Below are 20,207 nucleotides of genomic sequence, written 5' to 3' on the forward strand. Positions count from 1 at the left end.
TTCTCACCCATCTACACACAATACCCCATATTTACAAAGCGAAAACATGTTTTTAGAAATTGTTGCAAATTTATTGAAAATAAAATACATAAATATCTAATTTACATAAGTATTCACACCCCTGAGTCAATACTTGTAAAAGCGCCTTTGGAGGCGATTACAGCTGTGAGTGTTTTGGGTTCAGTCTCTAAGAGCTTTGCACACCTGGATTGTACAATATTTGCCCATTATTCTTTTAAAAATCATTGCTAGTGTCACGACTTCCACCGAAGGTGGCTCCTCTCTCTGTTCGGGCGGTGCTCGGCGGTCGTCGTCGCCGCCCTACTAGCTGCCACCGATCCATTTTTCCTTTTCGTTTGTGTCTGTCTGTTTTGTTTACACCTGTGTCCTATTAGTTAATTTCGGTGGGTTTATTAACCTCCGCTGCCTGCTATTCTTTGTGAGGGATTATTTGCTGTTGTTGCTACGTTAGGGGTGCGTGTTTGCGCCACAGGGTTTTTTTCCCCCACGGTCATGTTGTACCATTTGTAGTGTATTTAGGAGTAGAGGTTTCTCCTCCGTGTGTTACGTTTATTCCCCTGTGTGTGGCGACTTCGTTGGGTGTGTTTCCTCACCTGTTGTTGTCGTGTTTGGGACGTTCAATAAACGATTGTGCTTCTGGAAATCCTTGCTCTCCTGCTCCTGACTCCTGCACCTACTACCTCTCTTAGGAGGCACGTAACAGAATCCCGCACCACTTCATGGAGTCAGCAGGAGCTGACGCGCTCTCCACTTCCAAGGAGGAGCGCGTGCAACACCACACCACAGTTCTAACAAAGGGGTTGAATACTTATTGACTCAAGACATTTCAGCTGTTCATTTTTTATTTATTAAAAAAAAAGTTCTATAAACAAAATTCCACTTTGACATTTACATTTCAGTCATTTAGCAGACACGCTTATCCAGAGCGACTTACAGGAGAAATTAGGGTTAAGTGCCTTGTTCAAGGGCATCTCGACAGATTTTTCACCTAGTCAGCTCGGGGATTCAAACCAGCAACCTTTCAGTTACCGGCCCAACGCTCTTAATCACTAGGCTACATTATGTGGTGTTGTGTGTAGATCAGTGACACAAAATCTAAATGTAATCAATTTTAAATACAGGCTGTACCACAACAAAATGTGGAAAAAGTCAAGGGGTGTGAATACTTTCCGAAGGCACTGTATCGTTATAGAATACACATACATGTACTGCATGTCATTATCACCATCAACATGAAAACATTTATCATTATATTTGGTGTGTGTGTCTGTGTATGTATGTAACTTGTGTTGTGAGAAAAATAATTCTCTTGAATGGCAATAAACGCCATCAATCAATTACGATTTGATAGACGTGTATACTTACGTCTGTGGCACGACGGCCAGAATGACTGTGTGTTCTGAGCGCTTTGTGGCACGAATCAACCTGGATCAACAACACAAGAGATTGATCATCTAAGAGACTGATAAAACAGAAGCGCTCGAAATCCCGCAGATGGCCAAGAAAAATATATATTTTCACAACCACAACATTATCAAATATATGTTTTGGACCACATACGAGGACTTGAAGTGAAAAAATTCCCTAGCTAACTCACGAGGCAGGTTTGAGAGCAATAAGTGTGATTGAGTTGATCGCTTCATTTGACAGACACACAACATGAGAGGAGGCTTTAGAATGAGTGCCAGTATAAACATGTGGGCAGTGGAGGAGTGATGTCATTGGCATATGAGAGAACATTTCTCTACTTTACACAGGCTCACCATGGACACAATGTACTGGAGGGATGGGAGGGAGGAAGGGAGGGAGAGGGAAGGAGTTTGAGAGAAGGAGAGAGTGAGAGAGAGAGAGAGAGAGAGAAAGAGAGAAAGAGAGAAAGAGAGAAAGAAAGAAACTTGTGATAGATCGGTCTTTATTGAGAAGAGAGAAAGCCACTCTGCTTCTGGGAAAATATAACCATGCGTGACTAATAACTCTAATCTCTAGATACTGTATAAAGAAGCATATCATGGTCTGACCACATGATAAATACTGGGTGGGATTATTAGGACAGTTTGAGTTTTTAGTGTATCTACACTGAACAAAAATATAAACACAACATGTTTCATGAGCTACAAAACAATTATCCCAGAAATGTTCCATATGCACAAAAATCTTATTTCTCTCATATTTTGTGATCCTGAGGCCCATTGTCCTACCATTAATCCGCCGCCGTCACCTCACGTTTCAGCATGATAATGTACGGCCCCATGTCGCAAGGATCTGTACACAAGCTGAAAATGTCCCAGTTCTTCCATGGCCTGCACACTCACCAGACATGTCACCCATTAAGCATGTTTGGGATGCTCTGGATCAACGTGTGCGACAGTGTGTTCCAGTTGCCGCCAATATCTAGCAACTTCGCACAGCCATTGAAGAGCAGTGGGACAACATTCCACAGGCCACAATTAACAGCCTGATCAACTCTATGCGAAAGGAGATGTGTGGCGATGCATGAGGCAAATGGTGGTCACACCAGATACTGACTGGTTTTATGATGCACGCCCTTAAATGGTTTTTAAGGTATCTGTAATGCATATCTGTATTCCAAGTCATGTGAAATCCATAGATCAGCTAAACATTTTTAAATTGCTAAATTATTTTAGAGGCCAGCTATCTAAACTTCTTATCAAGGTGGAATTACCGGCTGTGTGTGTGTGTGTGGGGGGGGGGGGGGGGGGGGGGGGCATTGATTTGGTTAAATGTGTACAATTGCAGCAAACATGCTTTGAAACTGCATAATTCTTTCTACACCCCATGGCAAAATGTGTAGACTTGCACAAAAGTAACTTTTAAAAATATTTTTTTCATCTACACTGTCAAAATGGGGGCCACTAAAATGATTTGCTCACAATGCAATGTGTGTGTGAGAGGGTATGGATGCGGCTACACAGACCTGTGAGCAAGATTTTTTGTGGCCCCCAGCCCCATCAAAGTTGCCCATCACTGACCGACAGACAGACAGACAGACAGTTTGAGTTTACCGACAGACAGCTTCTGCCACAAAGTATCGTGAGTGGCGTCCATCGATGACTACAATCTCGTGGCTCTTGTCCAGGAAACACTCGATAGCGGACTCAGGCGTTCGGGCGATGTTACACCTGAAACCCGCCCGGTCACACGCCCACCAGAAGGCATCGCTTTGACCATCCTCCTTCGCAAACACCAGCAGGACCTGGGACAGAGAGAGAGAGAGAGAGAGAGAGAGAGAGAGAGAGAGAGAGAGAGAGAGAGAGAGAGAGAGCAGATGGTCTGAAGTACCTCTTACCTGACAGAGGCAAAACATTGGTTACTTTAATAAATAATTTGTTAATAAATAATTTTTTGCTTGTCGGAGCAATAGTGTGTGGTTATAATCTTTCTGAAGTTGTTTTATACAAACATGAAGCTAGGACCGGTAGACTAATAAGCTTATCAGTGCTTTTAAGTGCTGATATACAGTACAGTATCACAAAAAATTATAAATTAAATAGTAAAACATACATCACTTAAAGTTGCAATATGCATAAATCGCTCCGCCATTTCCTGGTTGCTAAAATTCGAATAGTTTGCCTAATTTCAGTTTATGTGACAAAACAAGCAATGTATATTGTACTGTAGATAATCATTGCACCATAAAAACTGCTGTGAAATATCTGTCCTACAATCAAAAATATAGAATTTTCAGCTGTTTGAAGCTGGTGTACAAAACCGAATGTAAAAGATGCAAAAACGAAACAGAAGAACGGGAAGCATAGAAATAGCTCACAGAACAGATCTACCGCTTCGTAGACTTGATTTTAATGCGAATGACAGATCTGTAACTCACATTTCTATGTGAATTTGGACGAGTCGCCCAAAACGTTACATATTGCAGCATTAACCGTTCAAACACACAACTTCACACCACTTTCATCTCCTATTCCAATGAAAGCCTGCTATTGTTCCTTAATCTATACAGAACAAAAATATAAATGCAACATGTAAAATGTTTGTTCCATGTTTCATGAGCTGAAATAAAAGATCCCAGAAATGTTTCATACATACAAAAAGCTTATTTCTCTAAAATGTTGTCCACAAATTTGTTTACATTCCTGTTAGTGAGCATTTCTCCTTTGCCAAGGTAATCCATCCACCTGACAGGTGTGGCATATCAAGAAGCTGATTTAAACTGATCATTACATGATCATTACAGAGGTGCACCTTGTGCTGGGGACAATAAGGCCACTCTAAAATGTGCAGTTTTGTCACACAACACAATGCCACAGATGTCTCAAGTTATGAGGGAGCGTGCAACTGACATGCTGACTGCAGGAATGTCCACCAGAGCTGTTACCAGAGAATTGAATGTTCATTTCTCTACCATAAGCCGCATCCAACATAATTTTAGAGAATTTGGCAGTATGATTAACTGGCCTCACAACCACACACCACGTGTAACCACACCAGCCTAGGACCTCCACATCCGGCTTCTTCACCTGCAGGATAGTCTGAGACTGGCCACCCGGACAGCTGATGAAACTGAGGAGTATTTCGGTCTGTAATTAGCCCTTTTGTGGGGAAAAACAAATTCTGATTGGCTGGGCCTGGCTCCCCAGTGGGAGCGTCTAGCTCCCAAGTGGGTGGGCTCACAGTGCATTCGGAAAGTATTCAGACCCCTTGACATCTCACACATTTTGTTACGTTACAAAATGTGGAAAAAAGTCAAGGGGTCTGAATAGTTTATGAATGCACAGTATGCCCTCCCAGGCCCACCCATGTCTGTGCCCCTGCCCATTCATGTGAAATCCATAGATTAGGGCCTAATGAACTGATTTAAATTGCCTGATTTCCTCATATGAACTGTAATAGAAAAAATAGAAAAATCTTTATTTTCTTTTGTATTATTGACTGTACGTTTGTTTATGTGTAACTCTGTGTTGTTGTTTTTGCCGCACTGCTTTGCTTTATCTTGGCCAGGTCGCTGTTGTAAATGAGAACTTGTTCTCAACTAGCCTACCTGGTTAAATTAAAGGTGAACTATTATATATTATTTGAAATCAGTAAAAGCATTGAAATTGTTGCGTGCTGCGTTCATATTTTTGTTCAGTATAAAAGTAACCAGGAGCCAGTTGGATGATAGTTAATGATGGCTGATGAGAGCTGTATTTCACACCAACAGTTGTCTGGCCTGTACTGTACACCGACAGTTCTTCATACTGTATGGTAACTTTACCAATACTTGACTCCTATAGTAGAGCAGTAAGAGACAAGAGGCAAGAATGGAGGGACTTGTGTGTACACACACACACACACACACACACACACACACACACACACACACACACACACACACACCACACACACACACACACACACACACAGCAATGGACAACTAACACAGGGAGAAAGGAAGTAGGGATAGAGATTTATAAAGATCTCTTAATTACGTTTCACTTTTTAGATTTGTGTGTATTGCTTGGTATTACTGCACTGTTGGTGCTAGGAACACAAGCATTTCGCTACGCCCGCAAAAACCATCTGCTAAATATGTGTAGGCCGACCAATAGAATTTGATTTGATTGAAAGAGAAACAGCCCGAGGGAGACCAAGAAGAGAGAGCGAGCCGTCTCGCCAGTCATGCCGGACAGACTGGCAGGATCATGAGGGAAAGAAGGGAGCAGAGGATGGATGAGAAGAAGAGGAGAAAAGAGAAGGGGGGGGGGGGGGAAGGAGCTGGCATTGGTAGGAGGCTGTGAAAGGTCTACACCCTTTGATCCCGAGCTGGGCTGTGTAACCATGGAGCTGCCGTGTGAAATTCCACACACACACACACACACACACACACACACACACACACACACACACACCTCAGGCGACACCGTCCCAAAATCCTACTATCTGCCGACCTGCCCTGCACCCGCACACGGGCCAGACAGGGGGCGCCACACGTACACAGTTCTGTGTGTGTTGCCGCTTGAGTCCGTGTACATACACATAATCAAATCAAATCACATTTTATTTGTCACATTACTTACAAGCCCTTAACCAACAACAGCTTCATGGCACGACTCCAACACCGTCATTAAGTTTGCCGATGACGCAACAGCGTTAGGCCTGATCACCGACAACAACGAGACAGCCTACAAGGAGGAGGTCAGAGACCTGGCAGTGTGGTGCCAGGATAAAAAACCTCTCCCTCAACGTGGAGAAGGAGCACGCCTCCATTCTCATCGACGGGGCTGTAGTGGAGCAGGTTGAGAGCTTCAAGTTCCTTGGTGTCCACATCACCAACAAACTAACTTGGTCCAAGCACACCAAGACAGTCATGAAGAGGGCACGACAAACCCTTTCCCCCTCAGGAGACTGAAAAGATTTGGCATGGGTCCTCAGATCTTCAAAAGGTTCTACAGCTGCACCATCGAGAGCATCCTGATGGGTTGCATCACTGCCTGGTAAGGCAACTGCTTGGCGTCCGACTGCAAGGCACTACAGAGGGTAGTGCATACGGCCCAGTACATCACTGGGCCAAGCTTCCTGCCATCCAGGACCTCTATACCAGACGGTGTCAGAGGAAGGCCCTAAAAATTGTCAGACTCCAGCCACCCTAATCATAGACTGTTCTCTCTGCTGCCGCAGAGCAAGCAGTACCGGAGCCCCAAGTCTAGGTCCAAGAGGCTTCTAAACAGCTTCTACCCCCAAGCCATAAGACTCCTGAACATCTAATCAAATGGCTACCCAGACTATTTGCACTGCCCCACCCCCCTTTTATGATGCTGCTACTCTCTGTTATTATCTATGCATAGTCACTTTAATAACTACCTACATGTACATATTACCTCGACTAACCGGTGCCCCCGCACATTGACTCTGTACCGGTACACCCTGTATATAGCCTCACTATTGTTATTTTAATACTGCTCTTTAATTATTTCTAACTTTTATTCCTTATTTTTTAGGTATTTTTCTTAAAACTGCATTGTTGGTTAAGGGCTTGTAAGTATGCATTTCACTGTAAGATCTACACGTACTCGGCGCATGTGACAAATCAAATTTGATTTGAAAATTAGATTTGATTTGATTTAAGAAGTTTTTAGAAAAAAAAGTGTTAAGTAAAAAGTAGATAAGTAAAACATAGAAAATAAAAGAAACAAATAATGAAACAGCAGCAGTAAAGTAACAGTAGCGAGGCTATATACAGGGGGTACCGGTACAGAGTCAATGTGCGGGGGCACCGGTTAGTCGAGGTAATTGAGGTAATACGTACATGTAGGTAGAGTTAAAGTGACTGATCATACTGCCTCCAAGTGGATGTCTTTCATGAGTATCTTTATCACCCAAGTGCTAAATAGTTGGAGTGTGTTTGAACACACAATCACTTAATAGTGATTAATTCCAGTGGTTTCCCTAAGTGGTTTACACACTGTGTTGCCCTCAAGGCAGGACTGACATAGAGAAGGGCCTCTACCCCTGACTGCTGTGCCACGCTGACTCACCCAGTCACAGTTCAGAGGTTAAAGCTAGAATCCTTTAAGCCTCCATCTCTGCACACCCTTGACCAGACAGACAGATAGACAGACAGACAGTTAGAGGGACGAAGGTATGGAACAGACAGACAGACAGACAGACAGACAGACAGACAGACAGACAGACAGACAGACAGACAGACAGACAGACAGACAGACAGACAGACAGACAGACAGTTAGACTGACAGTTAGACAGATATTTTCTCAGAGCGATAGAGAGAGACGTCTAGCTGACTGGCTTTACACCAAGTCTTGTCAGTGGGACTCCTCTTGGCGTAGAGCCAAGGAGTACGGTGTGGAGGAGACATACTAACAGTCATCAATCTGATGGATCCTTCCTAATAAGCGTGGTTTACTCCTCACACTCAGAACAACATGTAAATGCTTTTCCCGTGTTTTGAAGTGGGGGCTACAACGTTTCGCCATATGGTTTCTTAAGTTAAGTGACCATCCTAAGTTCCCTGTCCAAAGTAAGAGCAGAGCACCCTGTATACTGTCTTCTGCAGCCTACAGTCAACAACAGTTCACCCTCTGAGCCCTCTGGAAAAATAATCCCTCTGATTGAGGAGGAGTCCTGTGACAGGGTGCAGAAACGAAGGAGCGGAGAGAAGTAGATTTGGAGTTACCGAGTCTTTCCAGGGCTCAGAGGGAATGATAAATGTCAGGAGGAAACTTTCAGCATGCAACGCTCTCCTCCGGAGCATTTTATCTTTTCTTCTCTCTTTTCTCTCTCTCGTTCTCCCTGTTCAAGTGGGAGGGAGGTAAAGAGGGAGTGGGGAGTTAGGTCATGGTACAGTGGAGTTTGTGTGTGCATGACTCTGTGTGCGTACGAGACTGTGTGTGTGTGTGCGGATGTGTGTGTGCTTCCGCTGTCTGTTTGTGCGTGTGCATGACTCTGTGTGTGTGTACGCAACTGTATGTGTGAGTGTGCGTCTGCACCCTTGTGTGTCTGTTTGTGTGTATGACTTTGTGTGCGTGTTTGCGTGGTGCGTGTGTGTGTGTGTGTGTGTGTGTGTGTGTGGTGTGTGTGTGTGTGTGTGTGTGTGTGTGTGTGTGTGTGTGTGTGTGTGTGTGTGCGCTCCACATCTTGAGGAGAGTAGTTATTTTAATGGAGCGTGTGTTGAGGGCTGTATGGGGAGGAGGGGTTGTAATAAAGTCTCTAGTCCTTCCACCTGGTTCAGCCAGCCGCTGCCAGACACTACCTCCTGCAGAGGCTTTTACACAGCCTGATAAAGAAGAATGGATGAGTTCTGGATATGAGGTTTGGATGAGGTTTTATTCAGCACAATAAAGACGGGTGGATGAAGGGTAGAGCCTTTCGGTATGTATTTTCTTTCAAACACTTTGAGCATTTGATTAAGCCCGCCAGATGGCGGGGGAGGTTTGCACTTTTAGGACTATTCCATTACTCCATCAAGCGCAATGACAGAGAGTGTAAAAAGACAGAGACCTAGATGTCTAGATGCACAAGAAACATAAAACACCTATGATCTTGTGTAACTAAAACTCCCTTTCCTAAATTACACAACAGCGTTAAGGCCTGGGAGCTAATCTGGACTTCTCAAAGGCTCACACTGCCTTAATCCCAATCCACAGGACACAACCTCAACCTCAGACTAGCAGCTGTTCACAGCTGGTCACCGGAAACTTAACTACCACCAACCCACACACCATCGGGTGTAAAGCAGGGATGGAACCAGTTCAGGGAACACAACCGAAAACCGGGGGAAAAAAACTACATTTTCAGAGGAAACAGAAACAGAACTGCGAACGAAAGTGATCTCCGTTATTTTAAAATCTTGAGAACCGGATAATAATGTTTTTTTTTGGTTCCTGCACATATCTGACCGAACAAACATGTTAACATCTAGCTTACCCGTTCCATACCAAAATGCTCTATCTGCACTAACTGGTGGAGTAAATTCACAAGCTAAATGTAATTACTATGTTCATTTCACGGGTTAAAATATAAACTAAATGGAACTTTTATGAACCGTACATTTCTTGGGGGGTTTGAACAGATTCAGAACTTTATTATGCTGGTCAGAACAAAAAAAATAGGGGTTCTGTTCAGAACGGAACAATTGGAAAATCATTTTGGTTCCAACCCCTAGTGAAAATAGTTATATAGTGTACATGTATGCTGCATGTGTCACGACTTCCGCTGAAGTCGGTCCCTCTCCTTGTTCGGGCGGCGTTCGGCGGTCGACGTCACCGGCCTTCTAGCCACCGCCGATCCACTTTTCATTTGTTCTGTCTTTGTCTTACACACCTGGCTTCACTCAACCAATTACTTGATTATTATTTAACCCTCTGTTCCCCATGTTTTGTTTGTGAGTGATTGTTCATTGTACATCGGTCCGTTTTTTGTGGGCCTCGCTATGTGGCCTTGTATTTTTGAGTGAAGTACGTTGATTACTCATATCTGCTGTCCTGCGCCTGACTCTCTACACCAGCTACACACAGGACCCTTTACACTGTTGTGTCATGTGGTGTCTCATTGTTACGCCATGTTGAAACCATTCTATCATGCAATAATAGCTCCAGTGTTTCCCCTATATTCATTTAAACCAAAGAATTGGATGCAATTAAAAATATATACAGTACCAGTCAAAAATTTGGACACACCTACTCATTCCAGGGTTTTTCTTTATTTTAACTATTTTCTACATTGTAGAATAATAGTGAAGACATCAAAACTATGAAATAAGACATAAGGAATCATGTAATAACCTCAAAAAAGTGTTAAACAAATCCAAATATATGTTATATTTGAGATTCTTCAAAGTAGCCACCCTTTGTCTTGATGACAGCTTTGCACACTCTTGGTATTCTCTCAACCATCTTCATGAGGTGGAATGGAATGCATTTCAATTAACAGGTGTGCCTAGTTAAAAGTCCATTTGTGGAATTTCTTTCCTTCTTAATGCGTTTGATTCAATCAGTTGTGTTATGACAAGGTAGGGGTGGTATATAGAAGATAGCCCTATTTGGTAAAAAACCAAGTCCATATTATGACAAAAACAGCTCAAATAAGAAAAGAGAAATGACAGTCCATCATTACTTTTAAGACATGAAGGTCAAGGTCAAGAACTTTGACATTTCTTCAAGTGCAGTCGCAAAAACCATCAAGCGCTATGATGAAACTGGCTCTCATGAGGACCGCCACAGGAAAGGAAGACCCAGAGTTACCTCTGCTGCAGAGGATAAGTTCATTAGAGTTACCAGCCTCAGAAATTGCAGCACAAATAAATGCTTCACAGAGTTCAAGTAACAGACATATCTCAACATCAACTGTTCAGAGGAGACTGTGTGAATCAGGCCTTCATGGTCAAATTGCTGCAAAGAAACTACTACTAAAGGACACCAATAATAAGAAGAGACTTGCTTAGGCCAAGGAACACGAGCAATGGACATTAGACCGGTGGAAATCTGTACTTTGGTCTGATTAGTACAACTTATAAGATATTTGGTTCCAACCGACGTGTCTTTGTGAGCCGCAGAGAAGGTGAACAGATGATCTCTGCATGTGTGGTTCCCACCATGAAGCATGGAGGAAGAGGTGTGATTCAAGCCACACTTAACCTGAATGTCTACCACAGCATTCTGCAGAAATACGCCATCACATCAGGTTTGTGCTAGTGGGACTATTATTTGTTTTTCAACAGGACAATGACCCAACACACCTCCAGGCTGTGTAAGGGCTATTTGACCAAGAAGGAGAGTGATGGAGTGCTGCATCAGATGACCTGGTCTCCACAATCACCTGACCTCAACCCAATTGAGATGGTTTGGAATGAGTTGGACTGCAAAGTGAAGGAAAAGCAGCCAACAAGAACTCAGCATATGTGGGAACTCCTTCAAGACTGTTGGAAAAGCATTCCAGGTGAAGCTGGTTGAGAGAATGCCAAGAGTGTGCAAAGCTGTCATCAAGGCAAAGGGTGGGTACTTTGAAGAATCTAAAATCTTTTTTTAACACTTTTTTGGTTACTACATGATTCCATATGTGTTATTTCAAAGTTTTGTTGTCTTTACTATTATTCTACTAAGTAGAAAATAGTCAAAATAAAGAAATAACCCTTGAATGAGTATATTTCTGCTGAGACACGCTTTTAAATGGATAGTCGTTGGCTCAATGACTGGAAGTCTATGGGAACATCTAGCAATGCACCCCCCTACCCTTGCCACCACTACTAATGGAAACACAGAGATCACATCCCATAGTGAATACAGACACAGTCACAATCTACATATTGTAGATAGACATACAGCGCATTCGGAAAGTATTCAGACCCCTTGACTTTGTCCACATTTTGTTATGTTGCAGCCTTATATATAATAGTTTTTTTCCCCTCATCAGTCTACACACAATACCACATAATAACAAAGCAAAAACTTTTTTGCAACAAAAAAATTGTATTCAGATCCTTTACTGAGTACTTTGTTGAAGCACCTTTGGCAGCGATTACAGCCTCGAGTCTTCTTGGCACAGCTGTATTTCGGGAGGTTCCCTGTCAGGTTGGATGGGGAGCGTCAATGCACAGCTATTTTTAGGTCTCTCCAGAGATGTTAGATTGGTTTCAAGTCCGGGCTCTGGCTGGACCACTCAAGGACATTCAGAGACTTGTCCCGAAGCCACTCCTGCGTTGTCTTGGCTGTGTGCTTAGGGTCGTTGTCATGTTAGAAGGTGAACCTTTGGCCCAGTTTGAGGTCCTAAGTGCTCTGGAGCAGGTTTTCATCAAATATCTCTCTTTACTTTGCGCCATTCATCTTTCCCTCGATCCTGACTAGTCTCCTAGTCCCTGCCGCTGAAAAACATCCACACAACATGATGCTGCCACCACCATGCATCACCATAGGGATGGTGACAGGTTTCCTCCAGACGTGACGCTTGGCGTTCAGGCCAAGAGTTCAATCTTCGTTTCATCAGACCAGAGAATCTTGTTTCTCATGGTCTGAGAGTCCTTTTCGTGCCTTTTGGCAAACTCCAAGCTGGCTGTCATGTGCCTTTTACTGAGGAGTGTCTTCCGTCTGGCCACTCTACCATAAAAGGCCTGATTGGTGGAGTGCTGCAGAGATGGTTGTCCTTCTGGAAGGTTTTCCCATCTCCCGCACATTGACTAGTACCGGTACCCCCTGTATGTAGCCTCATTAATGTTATTTTATTGTGTTACTTTTTATTACATTTTTTACTTCAGATTATTTAGTAAATATTTTATTAACTTTATTTCTTGAACTGCATTGTTGGTTAAGGGCTTGTAAGTAAGAATTTCACAGTAAGGTCTACACCTGTTGTATTCGGCGCATGTGAGAAGTAAAATTGGATTTGATATGATTTGATTCCGCTGATGTGTTTGTATGCTGTTGTTCAGCCTGCTTATTTGAATGCACTGGTTTTACACAGCTCTGGCTAAATAACTGAAATGCAAACAAAATGTACAGGCCCCAAAAGTAATTTTCGCAAATCTCTCTGATTACGCTTTCTAATCACATCCTAAAATCCTATTCTGTGCCAATCAAAATGGCCACCACTCCAAAGCCTCTAGTAGCGTGAAGAAGAGACAAACTTCCCATGATGTGCTCTACCACAACATGTAACATCACTGAATTGCATAACAAAATACAGCAGACTCCTGATAATTGACGGACGGTGGGCACCAAACTGGAGCATGCTGTTAACAGGAGAAATACAGAAGAATGTAAAGTGCAGTTTTACCTGAATAGGTTCTTGGGTCAGTCTCATAGGTCCTATGCATTCTTCTGTGGCTGATACCTGGAACACAACCAGAGAGAGAGAGAGATGGAATGAGTTCAAGCTCCGACAAAAACAACAAAACAATGAATAGCAAGAGTAAAAACAGACGAGAGAGTAGGAGTAAAAAAAATGAAACGTCGAAAAAATGGGAAACAGAGTACTGCTTACCATTTTACCCTCTTCTTCAGGTACCATACATGCCCTGAACCACTCTCTCGCTATCGCTTTTCCCCCTCTCTATCTCTTTCTTTCTCCCTCTCTCTGTCTCAACCAGCTAATACTCCATAAGCAGGTATTCCTCAGTAAAAAAACAGAAGCTCTACACTCCTGAACAAACCTTGGTTAGCTTACTGAACAATGTTACTCAACTATAGCAGGAAGGATTTCTGGCTACTGGACTATCGACTAACGGCTTAGGATGTTCCAAGCACACACTCACACTATTAGTGACGCAGCAAGACAAGGTCCGTTACAAGCCTCTTTAAAGAGTATTAAGGGATACAGACAGACAGGTGTATGTGAGTAATGCCTTGTGGACGAGCAGTACCGACACTGTTGATAGACTGTAGCTAACGCAGCTTAAAAAAATGACATGCACATGGGTCCTTCCACCAATTCGGTGCCTTTTGAGAATTGTGACTTGGTGAAAAAAAACATGTTTGATTTCAATACAATTTTAACATTCTGTCATAAAGAACACATGTTCCACTTCAACCTCTCTTGAGGTTTAAAAAAAAACAATAAAAAGCCTATAAAAAGTGCCTATTAAGCGGCAAATAAAGTAACAGGGTTGGCCGTAACAGGGTTGACCATTTCACCTTAAATCAGCCATAAATCCTCTTGTGACAGCGGGAATGGAAGATAGTTGTGTGCAACAGAGAGGGGCAATTGAATGCAAGCTTATTCTTTTATTTAATTTTTTTTTTTAAACATTCCTAGCCTGTCTGTCTATGGGTAAGAGGGTTGACGTGTTATGCTTGAAAATGGCCGAAAAGAACCAGCTCACCTGCTTCTACACTATGATTTGACTATTTGATGTTCAGTGTTTTTTTTTTTAAATAAATATTTTAAAAGGAATAGTTTCATCATATTAAAATGAAAATTCAGTTCACGTAACAGGGTTGACATTAAACATGAGGGACAGACGTGAATGAATCACCATGAAATAAATAATAATCTTCAGAAATGACTTTGTCAAAACAACAAAATAACTAGGGCTTTACAATGATGGTGAACATTTGGAGAAATGTTGGAGTTGTGGTTTAAAACGTTTCTAGGAGTCACAGAGGGTGCACCGAGGGACGTTAAAATGCTGAATTTTGCCACTTTAGCAAGTCTTTATTCATATTGAAAATCAGATTTATTGAATTCTCCATGTGACCTATATTAAAGGGCACTTCATTTAATATAACAGGCTTTTAAAATTCAATATTGGTGTCCTTAAAATGCCAAAAGGAAGCAAATGGCACTAATTTCGTTGAACGACCCACATTGGTGGGTGGCAATGACATCTCAGACCAATACCCAAGTCTCCACATATGCAGTACTTCACGTTGACCCATATCTGTCTCTGTGCCTCTCTGGACACCTGTCATTATCTGTTTATCACAGCTCATCACGGCTCATTGACTCAGTACTGTGTTAATTGTCCCTCTTGGCCTCCCTTACAGAGTTGAATGAGGCCAGCTCTGCAGTCACATTCAATGGATAAGGGACTGTTTGTGTTTGTTTGTGGGGACATCAGTTAGGATCTGATGTATGGCCAACAATGTATGGCGATTAGTGCCAACAATGAGCTCATCAGATCTCTTGTGCCCTGTCCCTGTGTCTCCTATGGTTCCTGAACCATGTCGGTGTAGGAGGACAGAGAGGGGCATAGAGGAATGTATAGAGAGTGTATAGAGAGTGTATAGAGAGTGTATATAGAGTGTATAAATGGGTGACTAGAGAGTGTATAGAGAGTGTATAGAGAGTGTCTAGAGTGTGTATAGAGAGTGTATAGAGAGTTTCTAGAGAGTATAGAGTGTATAGAGAGTGTATAGAGAGTGTATAGAGTGTATAGAAGGGTGTATAGAGTGTCTAGAGTGTGTATAGAGTGTATAGAAGGGTGTATAGAGTGTATAGAGAGTGTCTAGAGAGTGTATAGAAGGGTGTATAGAAGGGTGTTTAAGAGAGTGTATAGCGTGTATAGAAGGGTGTATAGAGTGTATAGAGAGTGTCTAGAGAGTATAGAGTGTATAGAGAGTGTATAAATGGGTGACTAGAGAGTGTATAGAGAGTGTATAGAGAGTGTCTAGAGAGTGTATAGAAGGGTGTATAGAGAGTGTATAGAGAGTGTATAGAGAGTGTCTAGAGTGTGTATAGAGAGTGTATAGAGAGTTTCTAGAGAGTACAGAGTGTATAGAGAGCGTATAGAGAGTGTATAGAGTGTATAGAAGGGTGTATAGAGTGTCTAGAGTGTGTATAGAGTGTATAGAAGGGTGTATAGAGTGTATAGAGAGTGTCTAGAGAGTGTATAGAAGGGTGTATAGAAGGGTGTTTAAGAGAGTGTATAGCGTGTATAGAAGGGTGTATAGAGTGTATAGAGAGTGTCTAGAGAGTATAGAGTGTATAGAGAGTGTATAGAGAGTGTATAGAGTGTATAGAAGGGTGTATAGTGTATAGAGAGTGTCTAGAGAGTATAGAGAGTATAGAGAGTATAGAGTGTATAGAGAGTGTATAGAGAGTGTATAAAGTGTATAGAAGGGTGTATAGAGTGTATAGAAGGGTGTATAGAGTGTATAGAGAGTGTCTAGAGGGTGTATAGAGAGTGTCTAGAGAGTATAGAGAGTATAGAGTGTATAGAGAGTGTATAGAGAGTATAGAATGGTGTATAGAGTGTATAGAAGGGTGTATAGAGTGTATAGAGAGTGTATAGAGTGTCTAGTGTCTAGAAAGTGTATAGAGTGGATAGAAGGGTGTATAGAGTGTATAGAGTGTATATAGTGTTTAGAGAGTGTATAGAGCGTATAGAGAGTGTATAGAGTGTCTAGAGAGTGTACAGAGAGTGTATAGAAGGGTGTATAGAAGGGTGTATAGAGTGTATAGAGAGTGTATTGATGGCTGTATAGAAGGGTGTATAGAGTGTATAGAGAGTGTATTGAAGGGTATAGACGAGAGGGGGTGTGGACAAAACCACAGGCAGCAGTCTCTCATCTAACCACTGGCAGAGAGTGACTGGACTCTAGAACCTTAAGAGTTAATCGGTTCAGTTATTTGAATTCCATTTAGATTTTTTGGTGTGTGAGAAATCAATTAATTCATGAGAGAAATCAAGTCAAGAACTATGTGGGATGCTGGACTGAAGGAAGCTTAATCAAATATTCAACCTAGTTCAGTGCAGAAACGTGCCTGTTTTTTCCGGCTCGGGCAGAGACGGATGAGAGTGGAAGAGGTGAAGCAAGAGGTTTTACTCTCGCCAAAATCTGTACAAAATAAGCCCAATGAGTTTCTATAGGCTTATTTTGGACGTAAGCTTGTCGCCTGCCTTCCGCCTTTGAGTAAACGACTCCCATTGTAAGAGCGGAAACCTGAGCATCTTGTCATTATATACAGATCTCTGGACGGATACACCGCATAGACCACATGAGAGAGGAATGTACAAAACACAATGACGAGAGGGACAGAGACAGTTTGTGAAAGTATGCCTTACCTACTTTATTTAACTAGGCAAGTCAGTTAAAACTTCTTCAGGATTGGTGGATCACCTGCGAGACGGTTGAGCTAACGTAGGCTAATGCGATTAGCATTAGGTTGTAAGTGTAACCGATGTGAAATGGCTAGTTAGTTAGTGGTGGTGCGCACTAATAGCGTTTCAATCAGTGACGTCACTCGCTCTGAGACCTGAAGTGGTTGTTCCCCTTACATTTACATTTTAGTCATTTAGCAGACGCTCTTATCCAGAGCGACTTACAAATTGGTGCATTCACCTATAATATCCAGTGGAACAACCACTTTACAATAGTGCATCTAAATCTTTTAAGGGGGGGGTTAGAAGGATTACTTTATCCTATCCCAGGTATTCCTTGAAGAGGTGGGGTTTCAGGTGTCTCCGGAAGGTGGTGATTGACTCCGCTGTCCTGGCGTCGTGAGGGAGCTTGTTCCACCATTGGGGTGCCAGAGCAGCGAACAGTTTTGACTGGGCTGAGCGGGAACTGTGCTTCCTCAGAGGTAGGGAGGCGAGCAGGCCAGAGGTGGATGAACGGAGTGCCCTTGTTTGGGTGTAGGGCCTGATCAGAGCCTGAAGGTACGGAGGTGCCGTTCCCCTCACAGCTCCGTAGGCAAGCACCATGGTCTTGTAGCGGATGCGAGCTTCGACTGGAAGCCAGTGGAGAGAGCGGAGGAGCGGGGTGACGTGAGAGAACTTGGGAAGGTTGAACACCAGACGGGCTGCGGCGTTCTGGATGAGTTGTAGGGGTTTAATGGCACAGGCAGGGAGCCCAGCCAACAGCGAGTTGCAGTAATCCAGACGGGAGATGACAAGTGCCTGGATTAGGACCTGCGCCGCTTCCTGTGTGAGGCAGGGTCGTACTCTGCGAATGTTGTAGAGCATGAACCTACAGGATCGGGTCACCGCCTTGATGTTGGTGGAGAACGACAGGGTGTTGTCCAGGGTCACGCCAAGGCTCTTAGCACTCTGGGAGGAGGACACAAGGGAGTTGTCAACCGTGATGGCGAGATCATGGAACGGGCAGTCCTTCCCCGGGAGGAAGAGCAGCTCCGTCTTGCCGAGGTTCAGCTTGAGGTGGTGATCCGTCATCCACACTGATATGTCTGCCAGACATGCAGAGATGCGATTCGCCACCTGGTTGCAAGGGCCGCGGCTTTTGTGGCGCGATGGGTAACGATGCTTCGTGGGTGTCAGTTGTTGATGTGTGCAAGGGTCCCTGGTTCGAGCCCGGGTTGGGGCGAAGAGAGGGACGTAACCTACACTGTTCCCTACACTGTAACAAGAACATTTCCCAGGACATATACATATCTGATATTGGCAGAAAGCTTACATTTTTGTTACTCTAACTGCACTGTCCAATTTACAGTAGCTATTACAGTGAAAGAATACCATGCTATTGTTTGAGGAGAGTGCACAGTTTTGAACATGAACAGTTATAAATAAACAAATTAGGCACATTTGGGCACTCTTGATACAACATTTTGAACAGAAATGCAATGGTTGGATCAGTGTGAAACTTTGCACAAACACTGCTGCCATCTAGTGGCCAAAATCTAAATTGCACCTGGGCTGGAATAATACATTATGGCCTTTCTCTTGCATTTCAAAATGATGGTACAAAAAAAACTGTTGTTTTTTTCTTTGTATTATCTTTTACCAGATCTAATGTGTTATATTCTCCTACATTCCTTTCACATTTCCATAAACTTCAAAGTGTTTCCTTTCAAATGGTATCAAGAATATATCCTTGCTAGTAGATTTGGGTATGTCATTTTAGGCGGAAATTGAAAAAAAGGGGTCTATCGTTGAGAACAAATTCTTATTTACAATGACGGCTACCCCGGCCTAACCCTAACCCGGACAACGCTAGGCCAATTGTGCGCCACCCTATGGGTCTCCCAATCACAGCCGGGTGTGACACAGCCTGGAATCAAACCAGGGTCTGTAGTGACACCTCTAGCATTGAGATGCAGTGCCTTAGACCGGTGCGCCACTTGGGAGCCCTTTGAGCAGAGATGAGATGATGACTTTAAGGAATTAAAAAGAATAAAGTCATCAAATAAAACAAAGTAATATACACAACTTAACTATTTTATTATTTCATATTCATTTCCTATTTTTCAATTGATGTCTACCCAATGTGGACCTGACAGAGACAATGGAATATTTTCAATGTTTCGGCAATTGAATGTTCACAATTTTTCGTTTTGAAATGTCAATTAAAAAGCTCTAAAATCATTGTAATGTCATTATATCATGATGCATTTAACGTAAAAAAAGATCAAAACCGAAATCGAAAAAACTTTATTATTTTGTAATAATCTAACTGAAACCGAACCAACCTAAAAGAAACACTAATAGCTCAGCACTATTAAGCAGAGACAGGTTAGAGCATAATTATCTCTCTCTCTGTTTTTCTCTCTCTCTCTCTGTTTCTCTCTCTTTTCATGTAGTGTCCATTTATTCTGGCCTATATGAGTCCGCAGTGCTGTGTATGTGTTGTAGCGCTGGCCCAGATAAAAAAAAAAAAACACAATGGTTCCCTGAAAGCTCTCAGATACATTAGCACACTCTCTCACACAAAAACAAAAAAACAGATGCATCCTCTCCACTCTAAAATCTCTTCTAGCCTTTCATCAGACCACCTGGTAGCTGACACCTACCTGCCTGCCTGCCTGCCTGCCTGCCTGCCTGCCTGCCTGCCTGCCTGCCTGCCTGCCTGCCTGCCTGCCTGCCTGCCTGCCTCCCTCCCTCCCTGTCTGTCTGTCTGTCTGTCTGTCTGTCTGTCTGTCTGTCTGTCTGTCTGTCTGTCTGTCTGTCTGTCTGTCTGTCTGTCTGTCTGTCTGTCTGTCTGTCTGTCCTGAATATAGAACAGGCTGTGTTATACTGTAACAGAGAACACAGAGTACCATCTACCTGTGTGTGTGTGTGTGTGTGTGTTCATGACAGGAAATATGAAGCCATAAGCATCCATCAAGGTCACATTACTGCATCATAACGACAGGTACACATCTCTCACTGCATTCACAATGACATTCACTTACAGTTACAGTGAGTAACCTACATACAGTGGGGTCCCGAAAATTATTGACACCCTTGATCAATTATCAATAATGACAGTATAAAATAAATCATTCAAATACTGATCTATATTGTATGATCAAAAAATTGGGAAATTATAGTATTTTACAATTGCTC

At 42.8% G+C, this 20,207-nt stretch overlaps 1 protein-coding gene across 2 annotated transcripts in view; it reads right to left on the bottom strand.

The window, feature by feature from the left end:
* LOC106563036 (high affinity cAMP-specific and IBMX-insensitive 3',5'-cyclic phosphodiesterase 8B) overlaps nt 1-20,207 on the bottom strand; it is an 81,170-nt gene that overhangs the window by 41,323 nt on the left and 19,640 nt on the right. For both annotated transcript variants that reach the window (XM_014128243.3, XM_014128242.3), the window contains exons 2-4: nt 13,262-13,318; nt 3,045-3,235; nt 1,387-1,446 (exon numbers count right to left, since the gene is read on the bottom strand). In XM_014128243.3, coding sequence (XP_013983718.1) covers nt 1,387-1,446; nt 3,045-3,235; nt 13,262-13,318 — 308 coding nt within the window. The remainder of the gene's footprint in view (nt 1-1,386; nt 1,447-3,044; nt 3,236-13,261; nt 13,319-20,207) is intronic.

Source organism: Salmo salar, chromosome 11, assembly GCF_965601325.2.
Source record: "Salmo salar chromosome 11, fSalSal1, whole genome shotgun sequence".
In the NCBI taxonomy this organism is placed as follows: domain Eukaryota; kingdom Metazoa; phylum Chordata; class Actinopteri; order Salmoniformes; family Salmonidae; genus Salmo; species Salmo salar.